Source organism: Corythoichthys intestinalis, chromosome 7, assembly GCF_030265065.1.
Source record: "Corythoichthys intestinalis isolate RoL2023-P3 chromosome 7, ASM3026506v1, whole genome shotgun sequence".
In the NCBI taxonomy this organism is placed as follows: Eukaryota; Metazoa; Chordata; class Actinopteri; order Syngnathiformes; family Syngnathidae; genus Corythoichthys; species Corythoichthys intestinalis.
In genome coordinates this window covers 3,520,020-3,547,083 of record NC_080401.1, presented here as the reverse complement: position 1 = coordinate 3,547,083, position 27,064 = coordinate 3,520,020, and the positions used below count along the sequence as shown (strand labels likewise).

At 39.5% G+C, this 27,064-nt stretch overlaps 1 protein-coding gene across 1 annotated transcript in view; it reads left to right on the top strand.

The window, feature by feature from the left end:
* The window catches only part of zc3h3 (zinc finger CCCH-type containing 3), a 102,976-nt gene that overhangs the window by 40,578 nt on the left and 35,334 nt on the right, over positions 1-27,064 (top strand). The window contains exon 4 of the mRNA XM_057840988.1: positions 5,521-5,671. Coding sequence (XP_057696971.1) covers positions 5,521-5,671 — 151 coding nt within the window. The remainder of the gene's footprint in view (positions 1-5,520; positions 5,672-27,064) is intronic.

The window sequence follows — 27,064 nt, the reverse complement described above, 5'->3', positions numbered from 1 at the left end:
TCCATTCTAAAAACATTTTTGATTGCACAAGTCTTTGTAAAGCTTTATTCACTCTCAATCTCTTGACAGCACGTTATACAAATATATATTCAGTTTAAAATTCCCTATTCGTCTTCATCCATTAGCACCTCTCGGTGTTTGGGCACCTATGAGAGAAATACTGCATTAGGTGACAGCAAGCTTGTTACACTTTACATTTTCACCCTCAATCTGTGAAGACTTACAAAATGCAAATCTTAAAGTCCCTAGAATGCAACAGTATTTGAGGTAGCCCATCAAACTTTGGTGGCATCTCTAGTTAGAAAGTTGTGTGTCAAACATATTGGGCTCATGTCAGAGCTTTTCTGGCACACAGCAAGATATTAAATTCTGCCAACATCCTTGTTAAATCTGATGTTAGCATGGCATCAATGTCTGGTATAAGTGCACAGAGCTGTGGGAGTCAGAAGATGAACCCCAGGGAACGGGAATATAGGATGGCAGGGGGAACAGGCACTGTCAATAACAAGATTTATTATCCATTAGGTCGACCCAGGGAATGAGCAGTCTGAGACGGATGTAGCCTGGAATTGGGAGGCAGATATGGCAGAGACTGCTGTGGGGATTCTAAACATCATGGTGAATGGAAAGGGCTGTGGTGGGGCCTGCCAGTAATGTCTCTGTCTCCTATAGAGCACGGTGGTTGAAAGTCGTTTACTGCTTACTCTAGTTAATGGTGCTTAAGTCATCTTAATGTTGTATAGTTCCACCAGATTCACCTATATGACATATCTTTATTTATTTAAAGTAGGATTTGAGATCTGTGATTTTCCACGACTCTACTACTACTACTACTCTCATAGTCGCATAAAACATGCCATAATATCTGGTCCATGACACAATTTTTAGCCACTTTTAATTATAATGGGGGGCTGGTTGACCTCAGATTGACTTATAAAAGAATAGCATACAGCACGCAACACATCACTTTTGCTCATTAATATTTATTTAAGCTCACGTTTGTCCCTCATGCTAAATGCATGTAAATAGTGTACAGACGAGATGTTTACTGAGCTAAGTTTACCAATTCTGTCCTAAAATGATGTCCCTGGTGCCAAATTCACTGGTAAAGATGTGGAAGAACATACAAATGTTCAATTAAAGGGATGGCTGAAAAAGATGGGAAAAAGAGCCGACCTGATCCAGAGGTAGCTTTTTTATCGGCATCTTTTTCTTGTGTGAATTGCCTTATGCCACTGAAAATGACATTCTCCTGTTTCAGTAAGCAATCCTTTACCACCATATACCCTGTCTTTCGTATATATTATATCCTCTGGTTGTCTTACATCTCTGACCGTTCTTGGGGGTCATTTACATTGCTATTTTTGTGTAGCGATCGCAAATGGTACTTAGTGACAGCCAACAAAACACTTTTAATGCTTTCATTAATAACTAATAATTAATAAATCTAATACATCTTAATTATATAATCTATTTACACTTCCCTCTTTCTAAAGTTGTTTTTTTACATCAGAAATGATAACAACAGTGGCAGTAAGATACCATTCTAATTTTTTCAGGTCATTCATTATCAGACTGAAGCAGCACGGCAGAACGCCACGCTAAAAATAAGTAAAAATATAAAAATGTCTTACCTCTTCTGGCTGGCTGTGGCAGGCAATGGATCGGCATTGTCATCTGTAGGACCATGGCCCCCAACAAAATGTTTACTGCATATGAAAGTGAATGGCTTCACTTTGCTGGCGTTAAACTGGTCTTTTGGACGTCTGCACAAGTTGATCCATTGTTCACATTTTTCTTCTGAGTTTTTGGCTTCGGGAAACTTATGAAGAAAACATCCTTCATATGTCGTAATGTCTAGAGTCGTTTCTACAAGTTCCATAGCAGCAGTGTTTACTCGGCATGTTCTTTTTTGAAAGATACCCGGCAGAAAACAAGCAGTATTAACATGGGTTGTATGCGAGGGTGCTTCTATGTTGACCCTCTTCCGGTTTACAGTGGTGACGTCAGTGTCTAAAAATAGCATTCATGCGGTACACCCTTGTAAATATCTAAAAACGATAGCACCACAAACAAAACGTTTTACGGCATAAACGTAGCACAAACGATTGACATTATCCATCCATCCATCCATCCTTCCATCCTTCCTTCCTTCCTTCCTTCCTTCCTTCCTTCCTTCCTTCATTCCTTCATTCATTCATTCATTCATTCATTCATTCATTCATTCATTCATTCATTCATTCATTCAGAGTCAGGTCGCGGGGGCAGCAGCTTTAGCGGGGAAGCCCAAACTTCCCTCTCCCCACCCACTTCAACCAACTATCCCAAGGCGTTACCAGGCCAGCCGAGAGACATAATGTCTCCAGTGTGTCTTTGGTCGTCCCCAGAGCCTCCCGCCAGTGGGATGTTCCCGAACACCTCTCCAAGGAGGCTCCCAGGAGGCATCCTATTGACATCATTTTTTTCTTTTTAATTTGCGTCTGATGGGAGGCCAACTTCACGGAAGTCTAGAATACAGCCAATGCACATCAAATTTGACAGCCAATGTCTCTCTTCATTGCACTAGTCACAAATATCAACTGCTAATGCTATGGACACCAGTCCGAACAGCTGTATTTTGTCACACAAATTGTTAACCCAAGATGTTTTTGTATTCTATGTTGCTTTTTGGTTTTTAGTCCTCAACATTAGTTTTTATCTCAGCAGGTATACAGTTTATTTGTTTTCTGGTAAATTTTGTTTAGTGGCAAGTTATCCTTTCAGTCCAGAGTAGCACCCCAGTAGGTAAATAAAAGCTAAGGACAGTAGAGCATGTAAAGAGATGTTGGATTTCGTTGAAGTGAAAAATAGTATAATTTTATTGTTTGCAACTCTGTTGCTGATGAAGACAGTTTGATATAAGAGGTTAATTAAAATTGCAACCATTCTTACAAATGGTAATTGGGATTTTGGGAATGGAGAAGTGGGAAATTAACTCACAGACCCCTTTGTTACCAACCTCTTATCCTTACACTTAATTGACTGTCACGCCAAAGATGGTAGAAGTGGAGGTGATTTTAATGAAATTTAACAGTATACAGTATGTTTGTGGTATTTCAGGTCAAACGTGTTTGATTGTAGCTACAATGAATAACAATGAATGTGTGTAAATACAATGAACAACTACATTAGTAAGATCAGTGTCCCTTCAACTAGAAACTATTACTCACTACTCTATACAATGCAGGCCTGAACTATAAAAACTATCTTTGCGGGTTTTTTGGGGGGGTTGCGATATTAAAACTGGCAGAATTTTCACTAGATAACTTGGAATAGTTGTGTTTGGTTTAGGCCTGAACGATATTGGAAAAAATTAACATTGCAATATGTATTGCCAAGGCATTGGTTGCACTGGTGCGCCTGTAGCGTAATGGAGACAGAGACGAAATGCTTCGGTCTGTTGGTACGCATTTATTTTGTTTCATTTCCCTTTCTCTTGCATAGCTGAAACACAAGAAAATACTTTTAAACACAACGTCTGTCTGACATGGCTGTGCACAGACGGCTCATGTCTTATTCTCTCAAAAATACAAACACTCATAGCCCATGCACGCCAAGCGGCGAAGACTGCCACCTGCTGGTTCCAAACCGTCAGTACAATATTCTTTTCAGGCTGAAACGTCTGTGTATATTTTAGAGCTGTCCCGACTAGTAGACATAGTCGACGTCATCGATGACGTAAATCCGTCGACGAGCACAACATCCCGTCGACGGTTAATGAAGGGTTAAAAAAATATGTGCGCGGAAAGTTCAGAATGTCGGATGCTCTGTATGCAAGCGGGGAAAGCGGCACAAAGCCAAAAAAGCGCACCAGAGTGTCCAAAACATTGACTTATTTCAAAGAAATAAAGGAGGGTACACTCTTGTGTCCTGTCTCTTCACTGCCAAGCTTGGCTGCACGTCGGCCGTGAATAAACACCTCAAGCGCCGTCACCGTTTGTAAAAAAAATTTTTTGCATTTTTTGTACACCAGAGGGTGCTGTCGCTTTACTAAATAATAATGTTTCATTGACAATGGGCCTATAAGTGCTATTAGTATTGCTAACTGAAAGGTTTATTTCATGTTATTGTTTATTTTATGGTATAGAAAATTATATACAGTATATACAGCGATTGCACTCAAGGAAGAGATTGTCAATGATAAGGTAATAAATTAAGGTAAAGGCAATTCATATAGGCAATTCATTGATATATAAATGAGGTTTAAAAGGAAAAAGGTGAAAAGTTTTCGTTAATTTCTAATTGTGTTGTTTTATTTGTGTGCACCGTAGCTCTTACAGTGTGATTACATCAAGGATGGAATAAAAGTTGTAAACCATCAGTTTAAGAGACCATCTTTTCAATCGGGATGCTACACTAGTTAGTTCTATCAGCATTTGAAGTCATTGTTTATTTGTGATTTATTATTGTTATTTACGTGTTTATTTGTTCTTTAGTAAGTAATTTAGGTGTTCCAATATGTTTTTTGTGAATTGATAAGCGTCAACAAAAATTTCATTGCTAAATTAGTAAACAAAAACAAAAAAAACCTTTTTAAATTATTAGATTAGTCGACTAATCGTAAAAATAGTCGGCTGACTAATCGGGAGAAAATTAGTCGTTTGGGACAGCCTTAGTATATTTTCCAAAACCCGATGAAATAACATGAAACATTTTTAAACATAGGGTGAATCACTTTGTGGACACAACAAAATATTAAAAATAACCATTTTGATTTTAACTGTGTGCCACACTCTCCCCCACAATTTTAAAAATGTCTCCAAACATTTCCAAAAATCAAAATGTCATTGTTTAAACATATTGCACTTTTCTGCCAATTTAGCATGGTTTTACTTTTGATCACACATTTTTCATTGCATCACCTTTAATACCATATTTTTAATCACTCTCCATAACATTCATGTCATTCATTTGAACTGCTTATCCTCACGAGGTAAGAGTGGTGTTGGGGCTAGCAGTAGCGGCTAGCTAGCGACTACAACGTTGACAGCGATGGAAGTGGTTTTTAATAAGGAAAAATGTTAACAAAACTATTGATGGGCAGTCAAAAGGACGCAAAGACCATTTCCTTTCAGAGAATCTCTGGTCTGAGGCAAAAAGCAAACGCTATCTTTATATTTATGCTAGACTGTAAAGAAGAACTGAACATAGCGGGATTAACATTCAACGGGGATGCAGTGATACCTACTCCATTACAACAGGTGTCATACTGACAGCATAAATATGATCATAAAATGTTTTTCATTGTGTTTGATTGATTTATGATCATAAAATGTTTTTCATTGTGTTTGATTGATTTATGTTCAATATACGACTTTATATTATTAATAGTTTACAGACATTGATTTTTCCCTTTTGTTGTTGGTGGCCTGCCTTGTGATTTTTTTTTTTTTTTTTTTTTTTTAATGAAAAAGTGTGCCGTGGATATAAAAAGTTTGAAAAACACTGATCTAAGTTATCATTTGCATATGTTGTCGACAGGTCCAGCCTTTTCCTTTCACCGTACTCCAGCTCTGCAGAGAATTTGTAGACCACAATACAAGATGGTTAGCCATCCAGGCTTTGGTTCTTCGTATAGTCCTCTCTACCACCCAACTCTGTCCTGGAGAGCCAAGAAAATCCAGTCAGCTAGGTAATTCACAGACACACGCACATCTTATACAAGGTGTCACATAGTAGTCTTAATATTTTTCAGCTCAGTTTAGAGCCTGTTATTTTACATTGCAGCCAAATGTAGCACGTCTCAAAGCGGCCAGAAATTTATAGTTTTCATTTTAACATGGTGGTAAAAAGGGTGTAAATGACCAAGTTCATGAAATTACTAGATGATATTGATTCTTAGGACAAAGATAGAATATTTGCCAATCTTACAAAGTCTGGCACTATTCAAGGGGCTTTGATTTACTCTGATATTAAGTGCACATTATACATCATCACATTTCACCCAAAATTATTATTTGTTTCAGGGGCAAATGAAAATAGACAATTTGGAGGCCTTGACATGCTCGAAAATTCACAAAAAATGAAGATGCATGCGCCTCGATGTAAATTTCGATAATTTTGCGACATTGCGAAAAACCGTAACAAAATGGCTCATTGACACCCCCTTGAATTTTTCGAAAAGGCTTTTCCTATTAGGTTTTATCAATGTAGAGCAATGAAAAATGGAGAATCGATACCATGTGCAAGACTACACCTCTTGGACCCATAACCCAAAACCAATAGGAAATTGGGTATTTTGGATTGAATTTGATAAAATACGCAATTTTGGTCGGTTTACAGGGTGCACATTTGAGAAACTGGTGTGTAGGGAGTTAGTTCGATCCTCCTCAAAATTGGTGAAATTGTTCATGAGACATTAGATCTAAAGTTATCAAAATGGTGGGGTTTCATTCACGGGCCTTACCTGTACGAGGTATCACAGTCGGCCTTTTTTTTTTTTTTTTTTTTTTTTTTTTTTTTTTTTTTGCAACAAGGCAAGTTCAGTAAATGACTAATAACTCCTTGATCCAAGGTTCAGTGTTTTTCATATCTGGCATGTATGTGAGGTATCCCAGAATGAACACGACTGCATGGAAATATTATCCATTAGGCCTGGCGCCCATGGTGGGAGCAGGAAACAGCCTTTTTTACTAGACAGGCTCCTCCTCCAAGGGAAAAAAAAATCAATTCTGATGTGGTGTGTTCAGGTGCCTTAAAAAAATATTGAGGTTTCGCTGAAGAAGAGGGGTCCAAACAGGAAAGTGAAAATGAACGTTGCCATCATGTCTTACCACAAATTTTGAACAGTCATAACTTTGCAGATATACAACATATCTGCGCCAAACTTCCCGTGCTTGATGAGAGTCGTACCCTGAAAAGTTTTATATCGGTCCTTTGCATCAACCCTACAGTGCCAACTAGTGGCAACAGAAAGTCACTGATTTTACTTATACATGTCCAGTTCCTTTCAGGTTGGTCAGTGTAGTTACAAGACCTTTTGTAACACTAATTTTAAGGCCCGTGTCCACATGTCTCAGTCTGTTGCCATGATGACCCCTTGTTCACCATTAAAAGGAAGTAGATTTCTTCAGTGAATTAGGCAGCTTATAGAGCAACGAAATTTGGCACACTTTGTCGAATTGACCCAGTTACAAGATTAATTTTGGTTAGGACCCTCTTTATTAGGGTTTTTTTTTACCTAGGTGTGCGAATGTATTTCTCATCTCAGGATATACCAAAACATCTCTTGTTAGCAATGCCCACAACACAAAAGAGGTTCCACAACAAAAGAGGCGGGTTTCAAGCACAGGTTAGTTTCTCATGAGATGATGGTAGAGGGATGATCTGCCACCACACTGAGCTGCGTGCCATCCGATTTGCGGCTAACTGGGAGGGCTCGTTCTGTCCTGCATGCATTCCAAGGTGTTTTATTTACTCTGTTAGATTATCATTTTTCATTTTTCATGCAGGTATTGTATGATGAAGGGTTAATTTATATAATTTAGATTTGGTGTGACAGTAGAGACAAAAATATGGTTTTACTTCAGTGACTTACTACTGCAGTATTCATTTCGCCACAGCAGTAAATATTGATTCATCAAGGGGTTTTCAATTCGAGCCTCTTGACATCATGTGAAATATCACTGTGTACAAGTATCGAGCAAGATAGGGAAGGATAAGAGAGAGCAGGACAGGTCAGTTGCTTTCGGACTTTTATTTTTAATGGTAGTTTAGCTTATCGGTAAGACTTTACATTTGCCGTTTTTTTCCCTTATGGAATAGTGGTCAAAAACAATTTTCTGCTTGCATAATTTGTGGCCTGTCATATTATATTTTTTGTTCATCAATCTGTAATGCTAACTAACTAATCTTTAGTAGTCGATTTTATTCAGTTTTTTTAGTTTATTATTTTTTTTAGTTTTTTAAATGAAATATGCTATATTTATTTCAGTTCAGTCCAGAATGATTAAGACTACAGCTGCAGCTATCGAATATTTTATTAAGCGAGTATTCGACTGAAAATTCTATCAATTAGTCGAGTAATCGGAATAAAAAATTTTTTAGGTAAAGAGCAATTATTAATATACATGAGAAAACAAGACATTTCACCATATATTGAACCATTTTCAGACAATCAATGTCTGTATTTTTTATGCACATTATTAAAAACAGCCAACAATTGCATCTCAGATGTCACTAGGAAAAAAACACTGCTTTCACTCGAAAACCGTCTAGATCTTATAAAAAAAAAAAAAAAACACATCACTTAAAAGTTAGGTGTTTTTTTCCTCGTGTTTCAATTGAATTTCCATTTGTGTCAAGCTATTTTTAAGTTGTAGTAAAGTTTTACGGTAAGTTGGTCAAAATTTATAAGTCCTGATAGGATTTTGACTTTTTGCAGTGTTCAAAAGAAATATATGATACCGGCTGTATTGGAGCACATTAGGCACCACTGCTACTGTGTTTTATCCAGAAATAACTACTGCGCTAAAAGTGACATGTAGGTTTATGATGTTTTTATTTTACACCCTTGTCACTCCACAGCGCTGTGTTTTTAAAGATTAAATAAAGCCTCTATGTTAGACATGTTAAACACGCATCGACAATAGTCATTCTTAATAGAAACCTAGCCCTCTGCAAGGCTAACATCACGGAGACGAGAGGGTAGAGCAGGTGTGGGGACGCCATTGCAAACGCGATGCTAGGTAGCTCCAATAATGTAGCCGATAGCCTACAAACTACGCCCACATAATGCTACGGTGGAAATCATATATTATCGAACTAGATGCAAATGGCAGACACGATGGCAATAGCAACATATCTAAAGAACTAGTTAGTAAACAGCCGCCATCTTAAAGCAGTAGACCTCGTAGGAAAGCTCTGTTGTAGAGAACCTTCCTAGGGAACCTAAGTAACCTTTTATCTAAAATGCTCCTAAATCGGCAAAATCTTGACTTAAATCTATCTTTAAATGATGAAAGAGTTTTAAAACTTACACGTCGAAAGTAGACAGAAGGGAACTAATGCAATAACCGGAGCAATTTTACCAACTTTAACGGTTGATTCAGAACATTAAATGACTTCCACACATAGCAAAGGTTACTATCTAGTTATCACAATATCCGCAATACCCCAGTGTCTAGTAAAGTTTAGGGTAAAGAATTGGGCTAGGGCCAGTTGTCCCAAAAACCCTTTAAACTTAGCATTGTGCGACCTGTTTTTTGTTTGTTCTTTTGTTTGTTTGTTTTTGAGAGAAAAAAAAAGAAAATTATCACCGGTTACTTTGCCAAGTAACTAATTATTTTAACATTCAGGTAACTGAGTTACTAACGCAATTACAGTACTTTTTGGGAGAAGTAATTTGTAACTGTAATTCATTACTTTTTTAAAGTAAGATTAACAACACTGCTATTAGCAACATGATCACCAACTGGATACCTTGCAGGTCAGTTCTAAAAGTACAGTGGTACCTCGACATACGAACGTATCGATATACGATTATTTCGTCGTACAATGTAAAATTTGACTCGTCATGTCTCGACATATGACAATATGCTCCACAAAAGCTGATTTACAACAGTGTCGCAATTTCATTGTTTTCCCGCAAGACGACAGCACATTGGATTTTCTTGCAAGAGAAATCCTTATGGGTCTCAAGAAGCTTAGTGCAGGTGGTAGTAGTGGTGAAAAAAGGAAGAAGTTAACGCGTACTATTGAGATGAAGATAGAAATCATAGAAAAATATGAGCATGGCATGCACATAAGGGAACTAGCCAGACAATACGGCTGACTCCTCCTCTACCTACACACCCGCTGTCTCCCCCACCCTCCGTTCGCCAGTAAGTTAAGTTGACTATAAAAACGCTTATTTTATTTCTTATTTATTCATAATTTATTCGATTTAAATGTGTCTAATTTAATGAATTTGTAGACAGAGCACGGCTCACAGTCTCCTCTGACCGCCGTTCGCCAGTCTCTATAAGTTAACGTGACAATAAAAACACTTTTGTAGTTCCGATTTATTTAAAATTTATTATGCTACAGTATTTGCAATTACTAATTAGAATTGTACCAGCGGTATTTATCAAGGATTTACTGTAGGTTTTTGGGCTATGGAACAAATTAATCGAATTATAATATATTGTTATGGGAAAATCCCTCTCAACATACGACTATTTCGACACACAAACCAGGTCTTGGAACAAATTCATTTTGTATGTCGAGGTACCACTGAATCTTATAGGTAATCGGAACTTGTAATTTATTTACATTGTTTGTTTTATTTCATTTAATTTAATTTATTTTGACTTAACATAATATATTTGATCTTTTAGCTTGATGTAGTGCTTTGAGATAGGGAATAAATATATGTATATAATGTAAATATATATATATAATATACGTAAATATATATGCGCCATTTTGTATCCAGATCACAATGTGCTACGGTATTTATAATTTACAGTAATATGTTCTCAGATCTCTTTCTAAATCTACTAGGTACTGCATATGCAATATTTGGTCAGTTACATTATAGCATTTTTCCACTGCTACATCAATATTTATATCAATATCATATAAAGACAGCCATCTGCCTCCTGTTCAGAGGTCTGTAAATTGTCATATACGTACTGTTATATGACCACTACATCATCGCTGCTAGTCACTTATTCACTTTATTCCCAATCTATGCACACTGTAACCTGTGTTTTTATATTAGCCTCATTGTACTTTCAGGTCTCCAGACTGCTCCTAAATGGGGACATTTCACCCCTAAAATTTGACACAACACTAGTAAATTTTTCATCTACTTGCACCTGTGCAAGTAGGACTTTAGCAGTTTTTTTCTTTTTAAAACATTATTCTTAATTTTTTTGTTTAAAAAATTTTTTTTTTTTTTTTTTTTTTTTATGGCTGACAAACTCTACTCCACACTTAAGCCTAATTGTTGGTGGCAATGCGCAAATAACTTACTAAAGCATTGCATTTGTCAATAATATAGTCAAAATGAGTGGAAATGAAAACATTGACAGAGTTCCTCCAGCTCATGGAAAGTTAAATTCAAGACTTAGTAACCCTGTACACTCCGAGCATTTTTAAAAAAAATGAATTTAGGGGTTGATTCTTCTATGAGTATTTATAAACTAAAACTCATTCCTAAATAGGGCTGCAGCTATCGAATATTTTAGTAATCGAGTAATCGACTGAAAATAAAACATATTTTTTAGGTAAAGAGCAATTATAAATATAAATGAGAAAAAAAGATATTTCATTTAATATTGAACCATTTTCAGTCAATCAATGTCTTTATTTTCGATGTACATTGTTGAAAACAGCCAACAATTGCCTCTCAGATGTGACTAGAATAAAAAAAAAATAATTAAAAAAAATTCACTGCTTTCACTCCAAAACTTTTAGATCTTATAAAAAATATGTATAATTCTTACCTAAAAATGCCATTACGCTTGATAACACACATCACTTCAAAGTTAGGGGTTTTTCCCACGTGTTTCAATTGAATTTCCATTTGTGTCAAGCCATTTTTAAGTTCTAGTTAAGTTTTAAGTTAGTCTAAACTGTAAGTCCTTATAGGAATTTGAGTTTTTGCAGTGTTCAAAATAAATGTATTGTAACATATCAGGTTATAATATGGCGGGGATATTTGCATGCGTTCCTGAATGCACCGCATGACGTGCGGGGGTGAGGGAGGTGCGGGAGAGCGAGAGACGTGCCTTCCTGTTGTTGTTGTCGTTCCACAAGTTCCCAATAAAGAAATAATAGCAACCTAACGAAGCAGGTGACTCTTTGTCAACGTTACAGTATGATACCTGCTGTATTGGAGCTCATTAGGGGCCAGTGCAATTTGGTGTTTTATCCAGCAATGACTACTGAGCTAAAATTGGCAGTTAGCTTTTTCATATTTTCATTTTACACCCTCATCACTCTACAGCGCTATGTTTCACAGATTAAATAAAGCCTGTATGTAAGACACGTTAGCCATGCATCGACAGTGGTCTTAATAGAAACCTAGCCCTCCGCAGGGCTAACTTTTCGTACGTGAGCAAGTGACAGTAACGTTAATCTTATTTATTAGCGCTGAGAAGTGTACTGCTTTAAAATGGCGGCTGTTTACGAACACCGTTGACTCTGTCATTTCGCATCTAGTTCAACGTACATGTGATATCTCTGAGACGCATCAGATGCTACCTGCTACCACCGCATCATGCGGGCTAGTTTTTAGCAACGACGGCGTAGTTTGTAGCGGCTGTCGGCTGCAGAAAGTTTTTTTTTTTTTTTCATTGCTTCTTCCTCTACGCACGTGACATCAGCGCGTTGTCCCGCATTAGAAGTAGTCCGGGCAAAACATGATGCTTAGAGCTAGCAAAATTAAACGATTCCTCGAGGTGAATAAAATCACACGGATCAGTTTTTAAATTCGAGTTACTCGAGTTGCTCGAGTATTTGTTTCAGCTCTATTCCTAAGTCATCAAACGATTATGTCATGACCTTTTTCCCGAAGTTTTTACATTTTTGAAAGTTTCATAACCAGCTAAAGTTGAAGAATTTCTAATGCCAAACATGGAAAATCACACACATGGCTTAATTACTGATAAACTATAAATCTCAGTAAGGTTTTGAGAACTGATCATAAAAATTTAACATCTTAGCCTTAATTTGACATAATGCACATCAAGGTTGAGCAAATGAGCACAGAGTAATTTACATTCCAAAAATGGCACTTTTTCATTTCATCATTTGTAAACAATAGACATTACTGTCATGAAACTAGAAAAATAACATTTTCTATTCATTTCCACGAAATGAAACTTCATCTTTTACATCTGGGAGGGGTCTGTTCATGCCTCTGGCTCTTCCTCTCGCCGTCTCAGCCCTTGGAGCTCTGGCAGGGGGTCGATCTGAAGTGGAATAAAATAAAAATACGTATATATACTCTATTGTTTACGAATAGCCATTTTCACACTGTGTTTTCAAATTTACACATGAGTATTTACATTCCAAAAATTCCACATTTTGACAATATTTTGTAAACAATAGAAATTATTGTCATGTCACGTGAAAAATAACATTTTCTATTCATTTCAATGAAATGAAACTTCATCTCTATATTTTTTCATGTTATTACCTTCTTGGAAGGGATCAATGTCATTGTTGATCAAATCCTTTTCCTCCGAATCCATGATTCCTCTATCTGTGGACTCATTTTCAGATTTAATAATTCACTGCTTCCTCTCGCCTGCTAAGGACCGGATGCTCTTATACTGGTGTTCTACACTTCTTCTACCCCTACCTTGTGGTTGTGATGCCATTCTGTCGATGTAATTGTGAGAAAATGACGAAAGTGATTATTCCAGCAGAGACGTGGTATGAAACATCACGGATGCAAGATGGATAGTTATCTAACTATCTACAAGAACTTGAGTGAGTGAGTGAGTTTAAGAAAAAAAAATATTTTATTGATTAATCAATTTATATTACTACTGGAAGTAGTGGGTTTGTCTTTTATTTGGGTTACATGGTTAATGATAATTCGGGTGTTTTCACATCAGTGTGTGTTGGCCAAAATACCATTTGAGCGCGTTCCAAGAGCAGCAAAACATTTTCTAGATTTTTTTTTGTCTCTAATACAATTCTGGTCATCATTCCACTTCACACTGCTCCTGCTACTACTATTACTACTATTATTTATATTGCATTTAAGTGAGCGTGTGTGTGGTATTCTGAAACTAATGACAAAAGGAACCAATAAACACATGTACAGAAGAATCATGTTTAATAATTATAAAGAATTTTTTTTTTTTTTTTTTTTTTAAATTTTTTTTTTATGATTTGTAATTGTGGGCGAAAAACTCATTAAAAGCCAATATTTCCAGCTAGTAGACAAAATTGCTGTGAGCAGATATTTTTTATTGATTTATTTATTTTAAACCTGTCCTGTTCAGCTGTTTGACACAGAGATTGGAAGTCTAAGTGCCCGGATAGTCTGAACAGATTTATTGTTTCACAATTGGAGTCTGACATACTCCCATTGTGATCATTCAACATACCTCGTTTATTATGACAAAGCAGCGAACAGGAACGGGTAATGGGGGGACAGAAGCAAAGAAAAACAAGAGAAGAAAGAAAAGAAACACAAATTACAAGAAGAAATACATTGAACGTCTAGACTAACTACTAATATGGTGGTGCTATCTTTAGCTAGATGTTTTTCCGGTTGACACCATGTGGGGGGCCTGTTGACCAGGGAACGGGGGGGACAGGGGTGGGGGTGTCTATAAGCTAAGTAATTGAAAGGGGTAGAGTGTACACTAATCAACTCTGTGATCTAGAACCCAGTAATCGTGTGAATCTTTTGTGAGTGTAAGCCCGTTGGCGACCGACCCTACCCCGCCCCATCGCCAATCCTGGCACCGGGACCCCCCACCCGAGCGCGCCCTATCACATCCCGCCGCACGCGAGCCCTACCAGGCGCGTGACAGCCACGCAGACGAGCAGAGACGCCACGCTGGGCGCCAACCCAGAGCCCTGGCCCGCACCCAGCCAGCCCGGGGAGGGAGGGCGTTCGGGGGGGAGGGTGTTCAGCACAGCCCATCCCTACTCCCGCAGCCCAGCAAAGGAGCCATCGTCATCGGGGGGAGCCGGGCCAGGACTGTATGGCCCCGTTCCAATCACCCCCCCCCCCCGCCCCCCCCCCCCCCCCCCCCCCCCGGAGAAATGTATAAGTATGTAAGTGCCAGGGTGAAAGATATTTACAGTGCCGAAGTGCGTGAGTTAAGAGGCAGGCTCCCGCGGGCGTTGCCCCGTCCATTGGAACCACCGGGCACAGGACGGGAGAAGTGCCAGGGCCCCAATCAACCCCCGCCCCAGACCACCCACGGCGCACCCGCAATTGGCCACCCCTCCCCCCGCCGCCCGAGCACCCACCCCGCACCCCGAGCAGGCGCTATGCCAAGCGCCGGAGACCAGGGGATGTCCACTCCACCAGCAGGGGATGTCGACTCCACCGGCAAGCGACAGCAAGCCCCACCCAAGGCCATGCAGCCGCCGCGGTCCAGAGAGGCGGACGGAGCCGGAGACAGACCAAGGGGATAAAAACGCACCCCCTTCCAACCCACCCCGGGTCAGGAGGGGCGCGCGGTATGACACCCGGGGGCTCCTCCCCGGCACCCGGTACAAGGAGACGCGGCTCTGGCCGGGCCGACCCGGGAGGGAACTATGGCCGCCACATACACCACCCAGCCCCCACCCCACCCCGGCCGACCGGGGAAGGGCCGCGGCCCCAGACCGGCACCCGCGCGGCACCCCCACCCGCCCACGAGACCAGCGCGCGCCCGACGGGACCCCAGTACGGCCAGACGCAACCAGACAAGCCCTAGCTGAAAACCCCGGGGCACAGGGCAGGACGCCAACTAACTCCACCTGTGAAGCTGACAGAAGAAGAGGTTTATCGAACACCATTAGATGTATGCCAAGGACCAGTGAAGTGTATTATTTAAGCATATTTCCTTAATTATTCTAAGTCTGGTAATTAATATATAGGGTGTCCCAGAAAATTTGCATACGTTACCCAGCAGCTGGCAACCAAATTGTCTATGGGTTACTTTGTAGATTAAACCCATTGACCGACTAAACTGTGAAAAAGAAATATTATTTATTACATGCTGCTGGGAGTATATAAAGCAGTTCAGATTTCAACATGTCCAGTTTTCAGCTGCAAATGGATGCATACAACTTCCCTGGACACCCCGCATATATCAGTTTATGTATACATTTTTATTATTTTTGTGGCATTCCTTCGCAGGCGAGAGAGAATCCTTATTCTATGTTCATTATTCTTGCGATTGTTTCCCACTGTTGTTCGTATTTGTCCATTTTATTTGTTTGGCAGATATTTTCTCTAATGTTATGTATTCAATGATTAGATTAGATTTTTGTTTGTTTTTCCAATTCAACAATATTGTTTTTTTGGCTATCGTTAAGCTTACTAGTAGTGGACGGGCTTGATGGTTAGAGATATTCACTGTATTCAGATCGCCAAGCAGACAAAGAGTTGGAAACGATGGAATCCTGCAGTTCAATAGGAAAGAGTTTCTTCGTTACATGTGACCAAAATTCTTGCACTGGTTTACTGGTGAGCAGATATTTTTAAATGCTAGAACTGTTTTACCCAGTCAAATGCAAGTATTTCAGATAGTCTTCTGTTGCTTGTGAAGTCAGGTACTGTATAACCGCAGTTTCCGAGACATAGCGATGGCAATGTTGTTTACATGCAAGTCGCCACTTATATGTGCTTTTGTAAACAGACACTTAAAAAACCAGTAGATTTTGTTGGTAATTTATTCTTCCGACGTTCTTTGAAAACGGTTATGATAGTAGTACATATCCTCATTTTGGACTGAAAGTTCTTCCCACTAAAACAACATACCTGTCCGGCTGAAGAGAATTTGTACACCGTACAACTCTGCGAAGTCTCTGATTACAGATATACCTTTAGAAGGTCAAGGATATGGCAAGAAACAGAGCAAGGCGATTCAGGAGAAATTGCCACTGGGATAAGATTCTCCTATTCCATAATCTGAACTTTAGTCCATTCATCCATCCCTCTAGCCATTTTCAACACTCCTCATCCTGCTCAGCGTTGTGAGGTCCTGGAGTTCATGCCAGCTCACTTTGAGTGACAGGCAGGTTACACCCTCGACTGCTCACCGGTCAATCACAGAACCCATACAGACACAGACAACTTTCGTCTCATAACCAAAGTTCGGTTGGATACCTTCTTCTGGTAACAAAATGGTACCATGTTGAAAAAATAAAATGATACTCTTGATAAGAATATCAGAATATTTTTCTTTAAACTTCCATTTGCACACATCAATAAACTAAACTCACACTGATATCTAAAATCACCTCAAGAAGTACAGGTAGTCGACGTACTCGACGCGATTTGGACTTTACGACGCCGGAGTCTCGTCCGCCATTTAGTCTCCAGTGTTTTTTAAAATTTTTCTATTTTTTGTCGCGTAAACAGTACCTTATTGAACCTCACAGTATCTTGTTTTTTACTTTATTAATATGACGTGTTCTGTCCTCACTAAATGTGAATTTGTTCTTTACAGACAGCAAACTAGGCAGTTGTGCTTTTTGAAGCTTTTTACTTCACTTTTGACAACTTGTAAAGCTGTAACACACATATGTACACTTCTGTTCAGAATTACATACATTTTTACAATAAAACACTTGACACAAAATAGTTGTTCAAATGTCCATCTAGTCTGATCAATATGTAAATTCATTAGATTCAATTATCCTAATTTGCCTAACCAAAGTCCTTAGCTAGCTTAGCTTAGTCCGTAGCTTAAATGCTACGAATGCTAATGTATCACAATTCTCATAGCAAATCGCTCACACATAAATCCACAAACCTTAGCTCTAAATTTAATTACAAATGCATACACAAACATATATTAGCTGTAACAACTAACAGCCTTATGTGGGCCGAACCAGAGCGCAGCTATCATTTATTCATGCTAGATGTCTGGGTGTGCTATTTCATACAACGCTGCTACCAGAGGGCAGTGTATCGTCCATCATTATACAAAATATAATACTTTCGGACTTTTTGTATTGTTATTTTGAGGTACTTAAAGGGTTAATTTCGCCTTCGAGTTACGTCGCCAGCGTACACTGCTAGCCTAAAGTATTGGAACCCTTGCAATTCTGTCAGGTAATGCTCAATTTCTCCCAGAAAATGATTGCAATTACAAATTCTTTGGTAGTAATATCTTCATTTATTTTACTTGCAATGAAAAAAAACACAAAAGATACTGGAAAAAAAATAGATCATTATCATTTTGCACAAAACTCCAAAAATGGGCCGGACAAAAGTAATGGGACCCTAAGCCTAATACTTGGTAGCACAACTTTGAGACAAAATAACTGCGAACAGCTGCTTCCGGTATCCATAAATGAGTTTCTTACAATGCCCTGCTGGAATTCTAGACTATTTTTCTTTGGGCAACTGCTCCAGGTCTCTGAGATTTGATGGGTGCCTTCTCCAAACTGCCATTTTCAGATTTCTCCAAAGGTGTTCTCTGGGATTAAGGCCTGGACTCATTGCTGGCCACTTTAGAAGTCTCCAGTGCTTTCTCTCAAACCATTTTCTAGTGCTTTTTCAAGTGTGTTTTGGGTCATTGTCCTGCTGGAAGACCCATGACCTCTGAGAAAGATCCAGCGTTCTCAACCTGGGCCCTACATTATGCTGCAAAATTTGTTGGTCGTCTTCAGACTTCATCATGCCATGCACTTGGTCAAGCAGTCCAGTGCCAGAGGTAGCAAAGCAACCCCAAAACATCAGGGACCCTCCGCCATGTTTGACTGTGGGGACCGTGTTCTTTTCTTTGAAGGCCTTGTTTATTTTCCTGTAAACTCTATGTTGATGCCTTTTCCAAAAATCTCTACTGTAATCTCATCTGACCAGAGAACGTTCTTCCAAAACGTTTTTGGCTTTCTCAGGTAAGTTTTGGCAAACTCCAGCCTGGCTTTTTTATGTCTCTGGGTCAGAAGTGGGGGTCTTCCTTGGTATCCTACCTATAGAGTCCCTTTTCATTCAGTCGCCGACAGATAGTACGGGTTGACACTGTTGTACCCTCGGACTGCAGGACAGTTTGAACTTGTTTGGAGGTTAGTTGAGGTTCTTTATCCACCATCCGCACAATCTTTCATTGAAATCTCTCGTCAATTTATCCTTTCCGTCCACATTTAGGGAGGTTAGCCACAGTGCCATGGGCATGCCACTTATTGATGACACTGCACACGGTAGACACAGGAGCATTCAGGTCTTTGGAGATGGACTCGTAGCCCTGAGACTGCCCATGCCTCCTTACAATTTTGCTTGTCAAATCCTCAGACAGTTTTTTGGTCTTCTTTCTTTTCTCCATGCTCAATGCGGTACACAAAAGGACACAGGACAGAGGTTGAGTCAACTTTAATCTATTTCAACTGGCTGCAAGTGTGATTTAGTTATTGCCACCTTGTGTGCCACTGGTAAGTAACAGGTGCTGTTACTTACACAAATTAGAGAAGCATTACATGATTTTTCAGAGGGTGCCAATACTTTTGTCTGGCCCAATTTTGGAGTTTTGTGTAAAATAATGATTGAATTTCTATTCCATTCTATTGTTTTTTCATTGCAAGCAAAATAAATGAAGATATTACTACGGAAGCATTTGTAATTGCAGTCATTTTCTGGGAGAAATTAAGCATTATCTGACAGAATTGCAAGGACGCCCAATACTTTTGGCCAGCAGTGTAGGAACGGAACTTGTTCGTAACCCGGGGACTACCTGTATTGGAATAGCAGGTTCAATTCCTTTGTTTTTGTTGTATAGTGAAGACATTTGGGTTTCAGATACAAAGATGAATATGACACACACACAAAAAATCAGAATTCCACCTTTTATTTCGTGTTTTTACATAGAGATGTGTTAAACAATCCAGGAAAGATTAGCTTTTATTTGAACCCACACACTTTTCAGGTGAGCGAAAGTATTGCATTATGGGACGGATGGGTGTTTCTATTTGCCTGAGTGTTTCCTTTTACATCAAATTGTTTCTGTCTTAGCGGTTACTGAAACAAAAAGCATGATATTTTTAGCCCTCTAGAACAGTCCTCCTGGATGTGATCCTATAGCGAACACATACTAACAAACTAAAACCTGTAAATGCACCTCTGTGTTGAGGTTAACAGCCATCTGTGTTAACTTGTCATGTCATATCCCCATTAACCTTGCTTGTGGTTCCCGAGGCCGCCTAGTCCTTGTTTAAGCATCTGTAGTTGGCAGTCAGCGCTCCAACATTAGCCTCAATTATGGCTCCCCTGGCTGCTGTTAGCCCGTGTACAGTGACCACTGATCTTACCAGCGAGCTTGTTTGTGAGTTATGGTTCACAGTCAGGCTATGTCTGATTTCTTGACTCCATTCATCCTTAGTTGCAGGGTTGCAGTGTCGTTCTGTTGAGTGTTGTACACATCCTAAACAGTTGTGTTGTGCGTGGTGCATGTTCAGCGCAACACTTCTTTCCCTGTAATGGAAGGCATGAACTCTTGGTCTGAACCCATTTCCAACCCATCTGAAATACAGCAGCAAATTACCTCCAGCGGTACCCTGTACAACAGTGGCAGCCCGCCCCAAATAGAAGTGACAGGACAGTGCAATTTATCGCCATAACCCTTGGACTGCCCAACCTCCTCCAACTCGCATCCTTGTACACACTGCAGGCTTACACATACAACACACTAAGTAAATGAAGTGTGTTAAGGCCTGTTGCGCACTCTGTACCTCAGCAATGGCAGCACATGTGTGAGAGTGTGTACATGTATGCGTGCTTGCATGCGGTTGAACGCTTTGTCTGCTGCACTGTGTTGGGACAAACCTCACCACTCTGGCCCTCTGCCCTGCCTATTATCTCATTGATTTCCTTCTCTCCTCTTTTCAATTCTCTCCATTTCCACACTGCCATCCTTTCCATTAGAGAAGCAATTCAACAGAGTGCTGTCACATGGTGGGGAGTCTAAAGAGAGGAGCTGCAGGGTTGGCGGGTCGCCTACCCTAAAGGATAGGAAACAAAAGAGTGGAGGGCACAAACTGTAGACGAATTACTAGAAGAAAAAAAAAAAAAGCATGAAAGTGCCTGAAGACAAGCAGATATGACCACCCATCATGTAGTACACTGTAAGCAGAGTTTGGTAGTAACACGTTACATTTACTCTGTTACGTTTACTTTTTTTTTTTTTTTTTTTAGAAGAAGAAAGTACTTCTAAGAGCAGTTTTGCCTCGCCATACCTTTTACTCTTACTTTGGTAGAGGCAACGGAGTTGAGACTTGTGTTTTTGCAGCTGCAGCGAATCAGTATTGAACAGCAAATGTTGTTAATACAAATGTTGAAGCGTAGGCGACAACAGAAGACGTTTGCGAACATTTGAAAATGGCAGTGTTGTTGTGCACTGTTCAATGTGTGAACTGGAAACAATGCTCTGAGTGGACCAATCACAGTCCTTTGATGTTCACGTTGACCTGACCCGTAGTAGGCCTGCACGATATTGGAAAAACTCATTGCAATTTTTGGGGGGTTTGCGATATATTGCGATATTAAAACTAGAATAGTTTTCTCCAGATAACTTGAATAGCTCTGTTTGGGATAGGCCTGAATGATGTTGGAAAAAATTAACAATCCGATATAAATTGCCAAGGCTCCACACTTACTTACTTTTTGCATGGGTTGCACTGGTGCGCCACTTTTTTCTTAAGGTACATCAGTATAAGTGTAGGTGCACCCACATTTTTCATTGCATCACCTTTAGCACCATACTTTTAAACACTCTCCATAACATTCATATAATTCATATTCACTTAAATTCTCTCACACTTTGATGCTCACGCTGCCAACAACAGCCTCTAGACAACGAAGATTGACTAAACGATGATTGACACATTCGTGCCATTGATTTTACGGCTACAGAGCCTTCACTGCCAGAGCTTTAGGGGCAGTTTACATGGCGACTCTGCGACACAAAGACGCAATGACTGAGTCGCGGACTCGCCTTGCGTGCATATGGTGCCGGCGAAGACGGAAGGCGAAAACGAAAAATTTTGAATCCTGCCTCCAAAGTCAAAGAATGCGATTGCGGGGGGTTGAGGGGGGCTTGCTCGGCATGCATATCAAATGCTCCTGCCTCGCGAGAGCGCGCTGTTAATGTCAGCGCTCGTACACGTCACATTGGGCTCTGCGCAGCGCTGCTACTAAACATTAAAAACAGCAAATATGGCGGAATGTCAGCTTTAATTTACTGTTTTAATAATATGTTTAAATTAAATATGTTGAACGTTTCAATTTTTGTGCCTTTTTGAACAAAAGAAAAATGACATCGCTTCGAATGGGCGGGTATATTTTTTTCCGAGCTGAGGGAGCTTGGTGGGGTCAAGTGCATCATTCTCTGTCGCCCGGTAAATCTGCACTGCCCCCTAGGGCTTGGCATGAATACTACATTGTTTTCATGCGGAATTGCGACATTGTTCATATGGAGACGCAAATGCAAATTTGAAATTGTTCGTATTCTCAGAGAGTCACCATGTAAACGGCCCCTTAACTTTAACTAGAAAACCCCAGCTGCGCTGCTGACCCAAAAAGCAGCAGGATGGAGAGTGAGAGGCTGTTCGAGCATGAAGCAGAAAAACAAGATTTAAAAAAAATTTTTTTATTAAAAACCCGATCCACCCGATTCAGATTCTCTGAAAAATGGTGCAATTGGCACGATTTCCAATAAAGTGATTGGATCGGTACATCCCTAATTCAGTCAAACAGATTATATTTAAAGATGCTATGGAATACTACAGCAAGTGACTTTAAAATGATAACAGACCATATTTTGGCCACAAATCCACCCAAAAAATAAAATAAAAGGCTTTGTAATGAAATTAAATCCTAATTAGTCTTCCTTTCTCAGCTGCATTTCCAAACCCACTAAAAAATCTTAAAAACCGAAAACGTCATACCCAGAATTAGCTGCAGATTTTTGCAGTCTGCTAGCACGCTGTCCGCAGTCTTTCAATTCAGTTTTTGTGATGTGGCCGTTCTGTCATTATGCTAACATGTACTAGCTAGCGCAGCCCTAGAAACCTAGACATGATCATCAATTCTGGTTGTGATATCACAACCAGAATTGCTGAAAATTATGTTCTTGCAGCCGTTTTAATTCTTTAATTAATTAATTTAAAATTTTAAACTTTGCACATTTACTTAGTATTTTTTTTCTTAGATACTTTTACTTAAGTATTTTGACCACCTGTATCTGTACTTTGATTAAAGTAAAATAAAGTGAGTACTATATCCACCACTGCTCCTTGGTAAATAATATCCTACCTTTGAAACTGCATCTTATATATCCTTAGGTTCTTTCAATGTGATATTAAATTTGGTTTGATGAAATGAAACCTTTGAGAGTAAAAAATGTGGGGAAAACCAGGTAGCGGGGAAATAATTTTTTTTTACAGCACCGTATGTGCAAACACACACCGACTGCAATGGACACACCCTCTTCCAATCTATCTTATCCACCCCCGACGTCACAGTGTGGCTTGGCATGGAAAGATGCAACCATAGAAAATGATTTCGCATGTCCCACCACCACCACCCCCTCCCCTTGTCTGTTCTGTTGTCTTTATCTCTTTGAGCATTCTCCATTTATTGATCTGCCTTGTCGTCGACAAATAAACATAAAGACTTACGTACTTATCAAAACCGTATCCAGGGTCATGCAAGTTAACCCTATGACGCCAAAATTAACATTTGTGTCTTTGCTTTTAAGTAGATACTAAATCAAGTTGAGAATTAATTAAAATGCAAAATAAAATACTAATAACAACGATATTAATAATACAATATTTTTGGGACCATAAGGCATGAGGCGCAGTCTCAGTTGCGCATGCAATTCCACAAACACAAAGCGCTCCGTATTATTGGGCGCAACATATGGGAGCATGCATGTATGCTGAAACATGATACACCCTAGTGTCTTTGCATGCAAGCATGCATGCTGTGCTTTATTGAAATACTCAGTTAACACGGGACTAAAGTTACATTTAAACTTTTTGATCAATCATCCACAAATCCATCCAGTTCTTCGGGCTTTCCCTATATCAGGGTTCCAGCGGGCCCTTAAAAAGTCTCAAAATATCTTAAATTTTAAATCCGGATAATCCACAGCTTTAATCTTCTAAAATTTAATGAAAAATTGCAGTTGGTATTAAATTTCCAGACCACGCTTTTTATGCCAGGGAAATCACTGCAGTATCCCCGTAAAACTTGCAATGGTGTATATTTGTTTTATTAATAACAATGCTCTAAATACCACAGTTTGGGATAAATATGTTACACGGTACATTGTCTACAACCTCTGCGTACATCAGCGACTTGAGTTGTCTCCATGATGCCATTTCCTTGTTATTCGCGGTTTTAGAAATAAGAGGGAATATTGAGAGACAGGGAATTATGAATTTAATCAAAAATGGTTGGATGATTGTTTCTTTAAGAAGTGGTTGGCCCCTGGTGAAAATAACAACAGTGCCCGGTTCAAAGTAGTGATGTGACAATTTATCGAAAAGGTGATCTATCACGGTACTTTGTAGCCCAAAAGGTTATAAATATGCTAGGTATGCAGTTTATTTCCTGTAGATTTTGAGTCACTTTCAATTCATCTGGGCACATTCTTGAGTCACTTCTTTTTCAGTTACCCAAAATCAGCAGGAAGTGATCCGTCAATGCCTCAACATGAACAGGAATTGACCAAAAATCAACAAGAAAGCCCGTGAAATACCCCAAAATGAACTTATTGCCTGGGATTGGCTGCCACTGACGGCCACAGACATCCAATCTGTTTGAAGTGGGAGGGATGGCAGCGAATGACCATTCGTCCAATCGCCGCTGCCCTCCAAGGTCAAACGGATTGGAAGTCTACTAGTAATAATCTCAATTCTATTCACAGCAGAAAGATGAAAAGGGCTTGTTTTTCTGTGTCTGTGTGATTTGTAATGCACTGCTGGCCAAAAGTATTGGCACCCCTGCAATTCTGTCAGATAATGCTCAGTTTCTCCCAGAAAATGATTGCAATTACAAATGCTTTGGTAGTAATATCTTCGTTTATTTTGCTTGCAATGAAAAAACACAAAAAAGAATGAATTTTTTTTTTTAAAATCATTAGCATTTTACACAAAACTCCAAAAATGGGCCGGACAAAAGTATTGGCACCCTCAGCCTTAAACTTGGTAGCACAACGTTTAGACAAAATAACTGCGAACAACCGCTTCTGGTATCCATCACTGAGATTTTTACAATGCTCTGCTGAAATTTTAGACCATTCTTCCTTGGCCAACTGCTCCAGGTAACTGAGATTTGAAGGGTGCTTTGTCCAAACTGCCATTTTCAGATCTTTCCGCAGGTGTTCTATGGGATTCAGGTCTGGACTCATTGCTGGCCACTTTAGAAGTTTCCAGTGCTTTCTCTCAAACCATTTTCTAGTGCTTTTTGCAGTGTGTTTTAGTTCAGTGTCCTGCTGGAAGACCCATGACCTCTGAGGGAGACCCAGCTTTCTCACACTGGGCCCTACATTATGCTGCGTAATTTGTTGGTAGTCTTCAGACTTCATAATGCCATGCACACGGTCAAGCAGTCCATTGCCAGAGGCAGGAAAGCAACCCCAAAACATCAGGGAACCTCCACCATGTTTGACTGTGGGGATCGTGTTCTTCTCTTTGAAGGCCTCGTTTTTTTCCCCCTGTAAACTCTATGTTGATGCCTTTTCCAAAAAAGCTCTACCTTTATCTCATCTGACCAGAGAATATTCTTCCAAAACGTTTTTGGCTTTTTCAGGTAAGTTTTGGCAAACTCCAGCCTGGCTTTTTTATGTCTCTGGGTCAGAAGTGGGGTCTTCCTAGGTATCCTACTATAGAGTCCCTTTTCATTCAGACGCCGACGGATAGTACGGGTTGACACTGTTGTACCCTCGGACTGCAGAACAGCTTGAACTTGTTGGATGTTAGTGGAGGTTCTTTATCCACCATCCGCACAATCTTTCGTTGAAATAACAAATTTTGCTTCTCAAGTCCTCAGACAGTTCTTTGGTCTTCTTTCTTTTCTCCATGCCTATTGTGGTACACACAACAACACCGAGGTTGAGTCATCTTTAATCCAGTTTAAATGGCTGCATATGTTATTTAGTTATCGCCATCACCTGTTATTTGCCACAGGTAAGTAACAGGTGCTGTTAATTACACAAATTAAAGAAGCATCACGATTTTTCAAAGGGTGCCAATACTTTTGTCCGGCCCATTTTTGGAGTTTTGTGTAAAATGCTAATGATTTATTTTTTCCCCATTCTATTGTGTTTTTTCATTGCAAGCAAAATAAATGAGGATATTACGACCAAAGCATTTGTAATTGCAATCATTTTCTGAGAGAAATTATGCATTATCTGACAGAATTGCAGGGCTGCCAATACTTCTGGCCAGCAGTGTAAATATTGTAAAATGAGTCTCTGAACAATGTATCGATAATTGCTGTACCGCCTTACCATGAGATCATCATTAGCCTTGGTCCTGTTTGCAGAATGAATTTTTTTTTTCCTTCATCAGAAATTGTTTCGACATGTTTTGGTCTTAAATTACCCGTAATTTCCCGAATATAAGGTGCACCCGTGTATAGCGCGCACCCCAAATTTACTTGTAAAATATAGGGGAAATTATTGTACCCGTGTATAGCGCGCACCCTAATTTTAGCACCAATAAATAGAAGAATACAAGAAAATAGAGCTCGTGTACAGATACAGAAATGTCATTTTACTGGCTGGTGAAACACAGCACAAGCATAGCACATTGGTAGGTTAAAACATTACCGTAAACTGACAATATTTACGGTAATAATATGATCTGACAACTTCTTCAACTTACCAGAATCCAGGTGAAAACAAAACACATGTGACTTTTCTTTTAAAGGCTGCTGTATAACTTGCTCGTTTCATCGTGATGAATAAATGTTTCTTCCATGGATTGATACGGTAAAATAAAAGTGGTGATTTAGGTCGGAAATTAGAAGAGCTCATCGCTGTTGACTAGAGTGTAACAATAGGAACTATTGTTATTTGGATTTGAGTTTCCAGAGGGACAGATATAGTTGACTGACACAGAAAGTTTATGTTGTGTTACGTTTGTTAATGTCCGAGTTGTGGAGCTGCAATAAACGTTGACTCAAATGAGTTCAAGAAACTAAATTCTGTGCTTTATGAAGAGTGAAAAAAGAAGAATTTAACATGGACGAAATCATTCGGCCAATCGGAGTGAAGTATTACCGTGTAGCGAGTTATAACAGAATTCACCGGTGGAACTTATGTTGGCACGTTGTGTAGTTCCCGGGGGGAGGTATTTTGTTGAGGGAACAGCCGGAAAGATAGTTATATTCCGCGGGTTGCATGTGAGA